Raw genomic sequence first — 11,709 nt, 5'->3', positions numbered from 1 at the left:
AGGAAGGGCATGCAGAGGCGGGCGCAGCCGGGCTTTAAAAGACCTTGCCGGGACGGGTTCGCCTCCACACACCACCACACCGTCCCTATGGCCCCTGCGGTGCCGCTGGCTCGCCTGGTGCTTGTGGCCCTGCTGGCCCCACGGCTCGGGGTGGCCTTCCCCAGCTGTGACTACCCGGTCCACCTCTGGTGCAGCTCGCGGGAGATCGCCGTCGCCTGCCAGGTCAGAGCCACGCGTGCCAGGGCTGCCCTGGCCACCCACGCAGGGCAGGGTCACCCAGCACGTGGGGAGATGTCCCACCAAAACAGCACGCGTGGGGCTGGGGTTTGGGGGGATGGCACTGGGGGCAGCGCCTGGCTGTGGTACTTGGTGCGAGTGCCAGCTCTGAGCATCCCTGTGGCACAGGCTGGCATGCCACAGGGATGCTCAGAGCCCCAGTGCCGCGCTGGCACCATGGCACTCCCCAGCACCCCTGGGGAAATGCTGTGCTGCAGCTGGACCTCAACCCCTTCTCCGGGTGCCGCTGGCTCTTCTGCTTTTTCTGCATAAAACAGCTTTTCGGCTTATTCTGCCCTGAATATCCCTGAACGGTGACACTGCTGCAGCAGTGGGTCCGGCAGCACCCTGCGAGCCCCGCAAGACTGCAGCCACCACCCGGCAGTGGGTGCTGGGCTGCACCCCCACCCAGGCATGTCCCGGCCATGCCAGATATGTTTTGTACCAAAATATTTTGGGGAAGTTCCTGTGGAAAGCCCCGGTGCTGCATGCTGGCAGCACAGAGGATCACAAAGCTGCCCTCACTTCCTTCCCAGCGCTGTACACCCTCATCCCCCTCCTGCCCCACATCCCAGCAACTTTGCCCCATCCCCTGCAAATACGGGGAGGCGGCTGCAGCTGTATCCCAGCCCCGTGCCCCCCAAAACCTTCCCGCATACAGGTGGAGAGCCACTGCACCAACCTCTCGCGTCCAGCGGCTGCTCCCGTGGAGCTGAGTCTGTACTATGAGAGCCTGTGCCCAGCATGCCGTGAGTTCCTGGTCCAGGAGCTCTTCACCACCTGGCTGCTGCTGCCTGCCGAGGCCCTGAGCATCACCCTGGTGCCCTATGGCAACGCTGAGGTAGGAGCTGACCTGCCCCAGTGCCGCAGGCGCTCACCCCAGCACCGCCAGCCCTGCTCAGACCGGTTGGTCCCGTAGGAGAGGAACATCAGCGGGAAATGGAACTTCCAGTGCCAGCACGGCCCGGAGGAGTGTTTGGGCAACATGATTGAGGTGACGGTGATAGTCCCTATCCCCATGGTGCTAGCACATGGAGGGTCCGGTGGTCCCTCACCACCCACCCTCCCCCCATAGACCTGCCTGATGCATGAGGCCAAGAACTTCAGCACCTACTTCCCCGTCATTTTCTGCCTGGAGTCAGGCAGCTCCGTCACCAAGAACCTGGAGGCCGTATGTTGTCCCTCCCTGTCCACCGTGCCCCACTATGGGGACGTCCCAGTCCCCCTGACCTCCCTGTGTGTGTCCCTCTCTCCTCGGCAGTGCCTGCAGGTCTATGCCCCACAGCTGGATGGGGGCCGCATCACTGCCTGCGTGCAGGGGGACACAGGGGCTGCCCTGATGCACCGCAACGCCCAGCTGACCGAGGCACTCAACCCCCCACACCAATACGTACCCTGGATCGTCATCAATGGGGTACGGTGGTGGGGGCGGGTGGGGGACACACCGGGGCACTGGGCAGTGCCAAGTCATGGCAGGGAGCCCCCCTGATCTGCTCCACGTCCCCCCACATACAGAAGCACACGGACGAGCTGCAGGCACAGGCGCAGGCCTCGCTGCTGGGGCTGATCTGCCGCCTCTACCAGGTGGGATGGGGAGCCGGGGGGGGCTGGTGGGGCTGGGGGGCACGGCCTTACCAGCCGCTCTCTGGCAGGGGGAGAAGCCCGAAGCCTGTGAGGGCTCGAGGGCCCACAAGGCCGCAGGCAGCTGCAAGCACTGAGGGACGACGTAGGAGCACCAAGCGAGAGGCGAATAAAAAATATAGTTTTGTGGTAAAACAAGAGGCTCCGGAGTGGTGTGTTGCGGGGCGCGGGGCTGGGGCAGAGCAGGAGCTAGGGCCCAGGGGCGCGGGCCTGGCCTCCTCCAGCTGCCGCCATAGCTGTCACGGCGGCCGACAGCGCTTCCGTACGTGTCATGGCGGCCTCCCGCGCCTCTGTACGTGTCATGGCGGCCTCCTGCGCCGCTGAACGTGCCCTGGAGGACACCGGAAACGGAAACACCCCGTGACGACCCGCCCCCCAGTTCCGCCGGCGGGGGGGCGGAAGCGCGCGGCGGTGAGCGGGAGGTGCGGGAGGGCACGGGGCGGGGGCATGGGGGCGGGGCCGGGGGGCCGGGGGGGACTGGGAGGCCTGGGAGGGACAGGGGAGTGAATGGAGGGGCAGAGAGTAACTGGAGTGAGTGGGGGGCGTGCAGCAGGGGGAACTGGGGGTGCGGCAAGGGTAGCGGGGGGGCCGACGACTGGGAGGGTACAGTAGTGATAAATGGGGAAACTGGGGAGCACAGTATGGATACCTGAGGCTATGGAGGGAACTGGGGGGGTACAGCAGTGCTAACTGGGACCACAGTATGGATAACTGGGGGCTATGGAAGGAACTGGTACGGTACAGCAGGTTTAACTGGGGTACAAAGGGTAAACTGGGGGGGCTACGGCGGTACTATCTGGGGAGCACAATATGGATAACTGGAGGCTATGCGGAGAACTGGGAAGCACAGTATGGAGAACTGGGGGCTTTGGGGAGAACTGGGAGGGTACAGCAGTTCTAACTGGGGGCACAGCATGGATAACTGTGGGACAAATGGGGAACTGGGGCGTACAGCAGTGCTAACTGGGGAGCACAGTATGGATAACTGGGGCTATGGGGGGAACTGGGAGGGTACAACAATTCTAACTGGGAACACAGTATGAATAACTGGGGGCTGTGAGGAGAACTGGGGGGGTACAGCAGTTCTAACTGGGGGCACAGTATGGATAACTGGGGCTATGGGGGGAACTGGGAGGGTACAGCAGTTCTAACTGGGGAGCACAGTATGGATGACTGGGGGCTATCGGGGGAACTGGTAGGGTACAGCAGTTCTAACTGGGTGCACAGTATGGATAACTGGGGCTATGGGGGGAACTGGGAGGGTACAGCAGTTCTAACTGGGGGCACAGCATGGATAACTGGGGGCTATGGGGGGAACTGGGGGGGTATAGCAGTGCTAACTGGGGGCACAGTATGGATAACTGGGGCTATAGAAGGAACTGGAAGGGTACCACAGTTTTAACTGGGAAGCACAGTATGGATAACTGGGGGCTATGGGGTGATAAAGTGGGAACTCGGGAGGTACAGCGGTGCTAACTGGGGGCACAGTATTGATAACTGGGGGCTATGGGGGGGACAAAGGGGGAACCGGGAGGGTACAGCAGTTCTGACTGGGAGCACTGTATGGATAACTGTGGGCTATGGGGGGAACTGGGAGGGTACAGCAGTTCTAACTGGGGGCACAGTATGGATAACTGGGGCTATGGGGGGAACTGGGAGTGTACAGCAGTTCTGACTGGGAGCACGGTATGGATAACTGGGGCTATGGGGGGAACTGGGGGGTATAGCAGTTCTAGCTGGGAGCCCAGTATGGATAACTGGGGGCTATGGGGGGAACTGGTAGGGTACAGCAGTTCTAACTGGGGGCACAGTATGGATAACTGGGGCTATGGGGGGAACTGAGAGGGTACCGCAGCTCTAACTGGGGGCACAGTATGGATAACTGGGGCTATGGGGGGAACTGGGAGTGTACAGCAGTTCTGACTGGGAGCACGGTATGGATAACTGGGGCTATGGGGGGAACTGGGGGGTATAGCAGTTCTAGCTGGGAGCCCAGTATGGATAACTGGGGGCTATGGGGGGAACTGGTAGGGTACAGCAGTTCTAACTGGGGGCACAGTATGGATAACTGGGGACTATGGAAGGAACTGGGAGGGTACCACAGTTCTAATTGGGGGCACAATATGGATAACTGGGGCTATGGGGGGAACTGGGAGGGTACAGCAGTGCTGACTGGGGAGCACAGTATGGATAACTGTGGGCTATGGGGAGAACTGGGAGGGTACAGCAGTGCTGACTGGGGAGCACAGTATGGATAACTGGGTGCTATGGGGGGAACTGGGAGAGTACAGCAGTGCTAACTGGGAGAACAGTATGGATAACTGGGGGCTATGGGGCGGATAAAGTGGGAACTCGGGGAGTACAGCAGTGCTAACTGGGGGCACAGTATGGATAACTGGGGGCTATGGGGGGAACTGGGAGGGTACAGCAGTGCTAACTGGGAGCACAGTATTGATAACTGGGGGCTATGGGGGGGACAAAGGGGGAACTGGGAGGGTACAGCAGTGCTAACTGGGGAGCACCGTGTGGATAACTGGGGGCTATGGGGGGAACTGGGAGGGTACAGCAGTGCTAACTGGGGAGCACCGTGTGGATAACTGGGGGCTATGGGGGGAACTGGGGGGGTATAGCAGTTCTAGCTGGGAGCCCAGTATGGATAACTGGGGCTATGGGGGGAACTGGGGGGGTATAGCAATTCTAACTGGGGGCACAGTATGGATAACTGGGAACTATGGAAGGAACTGAGAGGGTGCCGCAGTTCTAATTGGGGGCAGAGTATGGGGAACTGGGAGGGTACAGCAATGCTAACTGGGGGTACAGTATAGAGAACTGGGGGCTATGGGGGGAACTGGGAGAGTACAGCAGTGCTAACTGGGAGAACATGGATAACTGGGGGCTATGGGGGGGATAAAGTGGGAACTCGGGGGGTACAGCAGTGCTAACTGGGGGCACTGTATGGATAACTGGGGCTATGGGGGGGGACAAAGGGGGAATGGGGGGGTACAGCGGTGCTAACTGGGAAGCACAATATGGATAACTGGGAGCTATGGGGGGAACTGGGAGGGTACAGCAGTTCTAACTGGGGGCTATGGAAGAAACTGGGAGGGTACAGCCGTGGTAACGGGGAAGCACATGGGAAACCTGAGGGCCACAGCAGTGGTAACTGGGGGACACAGCATGGATAATTGGGGGGGGTACGGTGGTGCTTTAGTGGGGAACACAGTATGGATAACTGGCGTCAGTGGGGGGATCTGGGGACATACAGGTGTGACTGGGGAGCACGGAGTGACAGGGGTGGTGTGGGAGGGGGCTCCATCCCCACTGAGCCCCTGGCAGGGGGGTGTCTGCCTGCAGGATGCTGGCGCGGGGCCGGCGGCTGCTGCGCTGCTGGAAGCCGCTCTTCACCGGCCGCCTGCTGCTGCTGACCAACACGGCGAGTTGTGGCGCGCTGCTGGCCGCCGGCGACACGCTGCAGCAGACCTGGCACCGCCGCCGGCACCCAGACACGGAGATCCAGGTGGCCCGCACAGGTGACAACCCGGCGGGGGGCGGTACACGTGAGGGGGTGCGCGTTTCACTCATCATCGTTAGCACGGTGGGGGAATTGGGGTCCGGCTGCCCAGCAGCCCCCGGAGCCACGCTCCCTTTGTGCCTTTCCCCGGAGCTGGATCCGCTTTCGGGGGTCGGGGGGGGGGGCAGGGGGAGGGTGTCACATCAATAATGCACGGGTCGCCGGGCGGTGTTGTGTTGCAGGACGCATGTTCGCCATCGGCTGCAGCATGGGTCCGCTGATGCACTACTGGTACCTCTGGCTGGACGCTGCCTTCCCGGCGCGGGGCGTGCGGGGGCTGAAAACGGTTCTGAAGAAAGTCCTGATCGACCAGCTGGTGACATCGCCTACCCTGGGCGCCTGGTATTTCCTCGGTACGCGGTGGCACCCGCCTTGTGGCAATGCCGCTGAATACTGAGGGTGGCCCACGCTGCCAGTGACGTGGTGCGGGTGTGCGGGTGCTGGCGTGACGCCCGTCACCCTCCTGCGGTGGGGTGGATGTGGGTTTCCTAGAGCTCCCTCCCTCTGGCTGGTGCTGGTGCTGCCCTTTCCTCTCACGGTGGGTTTTTCTGGTATTTTTCAGTGTCTGGCACGCCAAGATGGTAATTCCCATCCACAATCCCCAGCGTTGTGTGCACTCCCATCCCCACTGACGTCCATCTGTCCCCACAGGCATGGGCACACTGGAGGGCCAGTCTCTAGAGGAGAGCTGGGAGGAGCTGAAGGAGAAATTTTGGGAGTTTTACAAGGTAAATAGACCCCCCCACAGGCTCTCCCTCCTGCCCCCGGTGCAGACCGAGCTCCGGTGGAGAGGGCCTGGCCGCTCTTTGCTATTGGCAGGCTGACTGGTGCATCTGGCCTGTGGCTCAGCTCATGAATTTCCTCTTCGTCCCGCCCAAGTACCGGGTGGTTTATATCAACGTGATCACGCTGGGCTGGGACACTTACCTCTCCTACCTCAAACACAGGGTGAGCACCGGCACCGCGGTGCCACGCGCCCATGCCTCGCTACCACGGCCAGCTGGGCTCGTGCCGAACGCGCCGTCTCTCCCATTTTCTAGCCTGGCAGCCCCCCGAGCACTGAGAAGGACTCGCCACGGGAGAACCAGCACAGTATCGGGACGTAGAGGCTCTCACTGATTGCGAAGGCTCCTGCCCGTGGTGAGTGGTTTTCTGGGCATCGTGGCCAACGTGGCTCAACCCACCCTACGCAAGCGATGGCTGGAGACCCCCACGGCTGCCGCAGCCCACGCAGATCTGGCTGATTAACTCATCTGACTGCACCGATGGGTTGGGGTTGCCTTTGTAACCCACCCCGGGGTTGCAGGCTACCCTCTAAAACCATTTCTTTTTGTATTCACCCCCAGAGCCCATGCTGCTGGGGGGCGGGCAGGAGCTGCTGCAGCTGTGCTTCGCCTTCAGCGCCCCAGGGAAGGTCCCCGGCGCTCGCCCCTCTGCTGTAGTGTTTTTTCTTTCCCTTTTCCAGGGTTGAGGCTGGCGCCTTGCTCCCCTCCACCACCCTTCTGCGCAGAGCCAGCCGCTCAGGGCACCCCCTTCGGCTGCGTGGCAGAGAGATGCTGCACCTCCCCAGCCCTTTCCTTGCTTTTTGCCTCGGAGCTCAAGGGAGACGTCACCCAGCTCCCCCCCACCCGCTGCCTCAGCTCCTTTTCACTCCACCTGGCACCACTCGTGGGCTATGCTGGGCTGGGCTGCAGCCACCCTGGTTTGATAAAAATAGCGGCGTGATCGCGGCCGCCTGTTCGCCGCCGCGTTTGATCGGCACGGAGGCAGTCAGGGGTTTTTAAGGCGAAGTTTTTACAGGGTTTGGACCATGGCATCTCTCTTCCCCCAGCTTCCTGGGCAAGCTGGATGCTTGCTCTGTAACCTGGGAACTTACTTAATACCAGCACCAATGAAAACTACCTAAATGTAATTTTTTTTTTTCCTAAAGCTTTTAAAGCGGTGCCTTAAAGCTCCATCCTCATCCCTCCTGCCACACACCCCCGGAGGGACAGCAGCCCTCGCATCACAGCCAGCCAAGCTGCTGAGCCACGGCAGGAGCCATTTGGTGGTTGCTAATTAAGAAACCAGATCAGTTTTGCTCCTCTCTAGCAACGAGCCTGTCGATGCAGGGCTGAGGCTCTGAGGGACCACGGCGCTGACCCCTCTGCACCTGCAATGATCCTGAGGAACCGGTGATCAGCATTGATTTATTTCTTCACAACATTTCTTTAAATACAGTGATTTTTAGGAAATTGTACTCTTTTGACACTTTTGACATTTGTACAGTACAGTGTAACTCTTCCATAAGTAAACTTCACAAAAAATAGGAAAGAGGAAGGGAGGAAGATGGTGTCACGGTCGGGGGGGGGAAATCTGTAAAACAAAGACACAGCGCTCCAAAAAAAATAAATAAGAGGGCAGCAAGACCTCCAGGTCCATCATTGCTACAGGAACATCCACTTATTCACAGTCTCCACAGAAGCACGGTACTACAGGAACACATGAGGAGCCGAACACCCTGCAGCAAATTAGTGATGCTCCTCTGAGCCCCGCTCACACCCCCACAAGCCAAAACCAGGGGTTTTGCAGCGGTCCCCATCCCCAAACCAGGACTAGTTTGCTACAGCTTGCTTGGCTGGCCTCGCTCATGTATTTTTTTTTTTTTAACCTTTAAATAATAGATTTGGTTGGTTTTTGGTTTTTGTTTTTGTTTTTTTTAAAAGTGATATATTCACAAGCAAGGTTACCACACTGAGAAAAAAAAAAAAAAAAAAGAATAAATGCACCAACACGGCCACAGCACAGCAGGTCACGCGCACAGCGTCACTTCCTACACCTATTTACAAGTTTTTCTTATGTACAAGGAGGAAGACGGCGGGAGCATAAATTAGCATCTATTTATACAAATAAACAAGAGTTAGGAAATATCCATCCATGTGGGTGTGAGGGGGCAGGGAAGAGCTGGGCACAGAAAGCCCCCAGGAGCATTTTGGGCAGGTGGGACCACAACCAGGCTGGGGAGGGGGGTGGGGGGAGTCCCAGCTGGGACATGAGGTTTAGGGGTCCCATCGTAGCCCCCCCACCCTGGGGAGGAAGCCCATCCCTGCTCCCCAGGGAGGGACGGGCCAGGGGGCAATGGGAGCCAGTGGCAGCAAGCAGACAGAGAAAATCATATTTCTCAGACTCGTGGAGCAATTAAAAGCAGAACAGGGGGAGTTTTCTACCAGCTCAGGCTTAAAAAATAAATAAATGGGGCAGGGGAGGGGGGGGGAGGGCGACAGGGGGAACACAGCCTAACTGAACTGGGGGGGCTCCTAGAGAGGCAGCAGCCCATTCAGAGGTATCAGCAGCAAAAGCCCCCGTGGGAACCCCAAGAAGAGGGGCTCGGGGAGGGGTGGGGGGTGCACTGACCAATTTTTGGAGTGTGTTATGGGGGGGGCTGGCCCTAGCAGGCACAGTCCTGGTGCGGGGGGGCCTGCTGGTCCATGAGCTGGGGGCCCTGCTTGGCGCCGGTGACCGCCGGGTCAGCCGTGTCCAGCGACTCCGACATCTTCTCGCAGATGATGTCCACCAGCCGCTCAAAGGTCTGCTTGACGTTGATGTTGTCCTTGGCGCTGGCCTCGAAAAACTCAAAACCTGGGAGCGGGGGGAATAATATGGAGGGGGGGACACACATGAAAGCGGCAAACCCCCACCCCGCTACAGCCCTGCATCCCGCTGCCCAGCATCAGAAACCTTCCACAGCTCCTCCTCCCCTTGTGAAATATTGAAGAGCTGCATGTGCCACATACCCGGACCACCTGGCTGCAACCTGCCCCCCCCCCCCCCCCCCCCCGGGACCCCCAATTTTCCCCACCCGGCACCTCTCAGCAGCCAGCAGCAGGTTTACGAGGCAGTAACAGAAACCACCATCACAGCCCGGCGCTGGCGGGTTAATTACACCTTATTTTTTTTCCTTGGGTGACAAGTCACCGCTGCCATTGAAGCAGAAGGATTACAGCGAGGGAATTAAGCCCCTAATTAAATTATTTGTGGGAAGATGGCTGCGCCAGGGCGGCCCCCCCCCCAACTCACCCAGGTGCTCGGCGAGCTGGCGGCCCTTCTCCGAGGAGACGACGCGCTCGTCCTCCATGTCACACTTGTTCCCCACCAGCAGGACCTGGGCGTTATCCCAGGAGTAGGTCTTGATCTGGGTGGACCTTTGGAAAGCAGAGAGGGAAATCAAGCAGGGGCAGAGCACGGCACAGGGGGGCTGCCGGTGAAGAGGGAGGGATGGTCTGGGGGTCCCCAGAGCCCTATCCAGGCGCTCACCAGTCCTGCACGGCATTGAAGGACTCCTCGTTGGTGATGTCGTACATCAGAATGAAGCCCATGGCACCGCGGTAGTAGGCAGTGGTGATGGTGCGGTACCGTTCCTGGCCGGCCGTATCCTGGGTGCGATGAGGGGGAGAGCAGCCTGTCACCACCAGGTGGGGACCCCCCCCCCTCCCCAGCAACCATGCAGCCCAGCCGGGGGCACCCCCCAGCATCACCCCCGGTGCTTCCAGCCCTGGCAAATGGCAACTGGTCACTGTTGTGCCGTGCAGGGGCACCGGCAGTGCCAGGGGCTCACCCAGATCTGTAGCTTGATGCGCTTGTCGTTCCGGTAGATGGTCTTGACCTTGAAGTCGATGCCAACGGTGCTGACGAAGGCGGGCGTGAAGGAATCGTCGGCGTACCGGAAAAGGAAGGAGGTTTTCCCAACGCTGCTGTTGCCGATGATCAGGATCTTGAACATGTAGTCGAAGTTCTGGTCTGAGGATTCCTTCTGCCCATAGCGGGAGTCGGTAGCAGACGCCATCTGCAAGGTGGAGGACAAGCCGTGACAGGGATGCAGTGGGGCTGGGGGTGGCAAACCCACGCAGGGCCAGGCCCTGGTGCCACAATCTGTGCCATTTCCCACCAGTGTGGGCATGGTTAAGCCATACATCGCTTTGGGATGGGTGAGCATCACCGCGGGCACGGTGTGCCGCCACCGGTGCGGTCCCTCAGTCCCCAAGGGCTCTGCCAGGCCAGCTCCTGTCACCCTCCACGCAGGGACCCAACCAAGGCACCTGCAGCAGATGTGGGGCGCACAGCCCCTGGTGCCTGGGGGGCCGTGACCCTGGCAGGGGTGCAGCTGAGCACTGCAGCCTCTCCTGCATCCCACCCCCCCTGCAAAATGGCACCTTTAGCCGTGCCCCACATGCCATGCCCAGCCCGGCTGCTGCTCCGGCTGTTTGGCGGGGTGCTGTGGTGGGGTGGGTGCCCAGAGCTGGGGGGTGGTGATGCAGGGGCTGGGGTGCACAGAGGTGGGTGCTCACCCGGGACTGCAGAATGGAGCGCAGGGATGCTGGGCTGTGGGTGCTGCAGGGCACAGGGTGCTCTGCTGGGGCAGGGGGGTGTAGGGTGCTGGGGGGGGGGCACAGGGTGCTGCAGGTTGCTGCTGGGGTGGGGGTGCACAGTGCTACGGGGGGTGGGGCTGCAGAGTGCTGTGCTGGGAGGGGCGCAAGGTGCCCTGCTGGGGGGGCGCAGAATGCTGCAGGGTGGGTTGCAGGGTGCTCTGCTGGGGGGGCGCAGGGTGATGCTGGGGGGGCGCAGGGTGATGCTGGGGGGGGCGCAGGGTGCTCTGCTGGGGGAGGGGCGTGGGCTGCTGCAGGGTGCTCTGCCGAGAGGGGGGGGGGGCTGCAGGCTCCTGCAGGGAGGCAGCTCAACCCTTGCCCCTCCCCACAGGCCCGAGCCCACCGCACCCGGCCGGTCCCCGGTGGGAGACACGCGCCCCACCCCCACCCCGCCTTGCAGGGGGGAGTGCAACCCCCCCGCGCTGCATCCCCCATCCGTCACCCCCCGCCCCCCCCTCCCCGCGCTGCAGCCGCCACCCTCAGTGTGCCGGGGACCCGGGGGATACCGGGAGCGGGGGGTACCGGAGTGGGGACGGGAGTGGGGGGGGGGGGGAGACGACCGGGGGCGCGCGCTCACCTCACCCCGCGCTCGCGCCGCCGCCTCCTCCTGCAGCAACTGCAGCAGCGGCGCGCGCCGCCCCGGCCGTTGCAGAGCCCGGATGACGTCGCTGCGGGGGGGGCGCGGGGGGGGGGTGGGGAGAGGGGGTTAGGTGGGGCGAGGCATGTAAATGAGCTCTTACGTCAGCGCTGGGCCCCAGGGGAGAAAGATGATTGGTTGACAGCGCGCTGTGATGGACATCCGGTGAGTCCCACGGTGGG

At 61.2% G+C, this 11,709-nt stretch overlaps 3 protein-coding genes across 9 annotated transcripts; 2 read left to right on the top strand and 1 right to left on the bottom strand.

Annotated features, from left to right (window-relative positions):
* On the top strand, positions 1-2,052 carry IFI30 (IFI30 lysosomal thiol reductase). Its single transcript, XM_040591237.1, has 7 exons — positions 1-222; positions 938-1,117; positions 1,196-1,270; positions 1,352-1,447; positions 1,538-1,690; positions 1,792-1,860; positions 1,929-2,052. Exons 1-7 carry the CDS (start codon positions 10-12, stop codon positions 1,992-1,994), a joined length of 852 nt encoding a protein of 283 aa, XP_040447171.1. The 5' UTR covers positions 1-9; the 3' UTR covers positions 1,995-2,052.
* Positions 2,053-2,311: 259 nt separating this feature from the next.
* Positions 2,312-7,727, top strand: MPV17L2 (MPV17 mitochondrial inner membrane protein like 2). 6 transcript variants are annotated; one of them, XM_040592590.1, is made up of 7 exons: positions 2,312-2,328; positions 5,254-5,447; positions 5,671-5,841; positions 6,140-6,216; positions 6,308-6,436; positions 6,529-6,628; positions 6,954-7,727. In XM_040592590.1, exons 2-6 carry the CDS (start codon positions 5,273-5,275, stop codon positions 6,592-6,594), a joined length of 618 nt encoding a protein of 205 aa, XP_040448524.1. In that variant the 5' UTR covers positions 2,312-2,328; positions 5,254-5,272; the 3' UTR covers positions 6,595-6,628; positions 6,954-7,727. The 6 variants fall into 6 exon arrangements, with proteins under 6 accessions (XP_040448524.1, XP_040448527.1, XP_040448526.1 ...); XM_040592593.1 differs by having other exon boundaries at positions 2,318-2,339; positions 5,272-5,447; XM_040592592.1 differs by having other exon boundaries at positions 2,324-2,339.
* On the bottom strand, positions 7,413-11,572 carry RAB3A (RAB3A, member RAS oncogene family). Of its 2 annotated transcripts, none has more exons than XM_040592588.1 (5): positions 11,473-11,572; positions 10,083-10,310; positions 9,782-9,900; positions 9,545-9,669; positions 7,413-9,106 (listed from the first exon to the last, which is right to left on the bottom strand). In XM_040592588.1, the coding sequence occupies exons 2-5, from the start codon at positions 10,308-10,310 to the stop codon at positions 8,916-8,918; spliced, it is 663 nt and encodes a 220-aa protein (XP_040448522.1). In that variant the 5' UTR covers positions 11,473-11,572; the 3' UTR covers positions 7,413-8,915. The 2 variants fall into 2 exon arrangements, with proteins under 2 accessions (XP_040448522.1, XP_040448521.1); XM_040592587.1 differs by having other exon boundaries at positions 11,468-11,569.
* Positions 11,573-11,709: the final 137 nt, after the last annotated feature.

This window comes from Falco naumanni, chromosome 4, assembly GCF_017639655.2.
Source record: "Falco naumanni isolate bFalNau1 chromosome 4, bFalNau1.pat, whole genome shotgun sequence".
Taxonomy (NCBI): Eukaryota; Metazoa; Chordata; class Aves; order Falconiformes; family Falconidae; genus Falco; species Falco naumanni.
The sequence above is the reverse complement of the archived record's forward strand: the minus strand, read 5'-3'. Positions and strand labels throughout refer to the sequence as shown.

Bases quoted from the DNA above. Each gene is read 5' to 3' on its own strand.
- IFI30 (XM_040591237.1), top strand. From the start codon at position 10: ATGCAGAGGCGGGCGCAGCCGGGCTTTAAAAGACCTTGCCGGGACGGG. The intron at 223-937 runs GTCAGAGCCACG...TCCCGCATACAG, and splicing joins AGATCGCCGTCGCCTGCCAG to GTGGAGAGCCACTGCACCAA. The intron at 1,691-1,791 runs GTACGGTGGTGG...CCCCACATACAG, and splicing joins CCTGGATCGTCATCAATGGG to AAGCACACGGACGAGCTGCA.
- MPV17L2 (XM_040592590.1), top strand. From the start codon at position 5,273: ATGCTGGCGCGGGGCCGGCGGCTGCTGCGCTGCTGGAAGCCGCTCTTC. The intron at 5,448-5,670 runs GTGACAACCCGG...GTTGTGTTGCAG, and splicing joins GATCCAGGTGGCCCGCACAG to GACGCATGTTCGCCATCGGC. The intron at 6,437-6,528 runs GTGAGCACCGGC...CCCATTTTCTAG, and splicing joins TCTCCTACCTCAAACACAGG to CCTGGCAGCCCCCCGAGCAC.
- RAB3A (XM_040592588.1), bottom strand. From the start codon at position 10,310: ATGGCGTCTGCTACCGACTCCCGCTATGGGCAGAAGGAATCCTCAGAC. The intron at 9,901-10,082 runs GTGAGCCCCTGG...CATCGCACCCAG, and splicing joins GCATCAAGCTACAGATCTGG to GATACGGCCGGCCAGGAACG. The intron at 9,107-9,544 runs GTGAGTTGGGGG...CCCCGCTCCCAG, and splicing joins CCAGCTCGCCGAGCACCTGG to GTTTTGAGTTTTTCGAGGCC.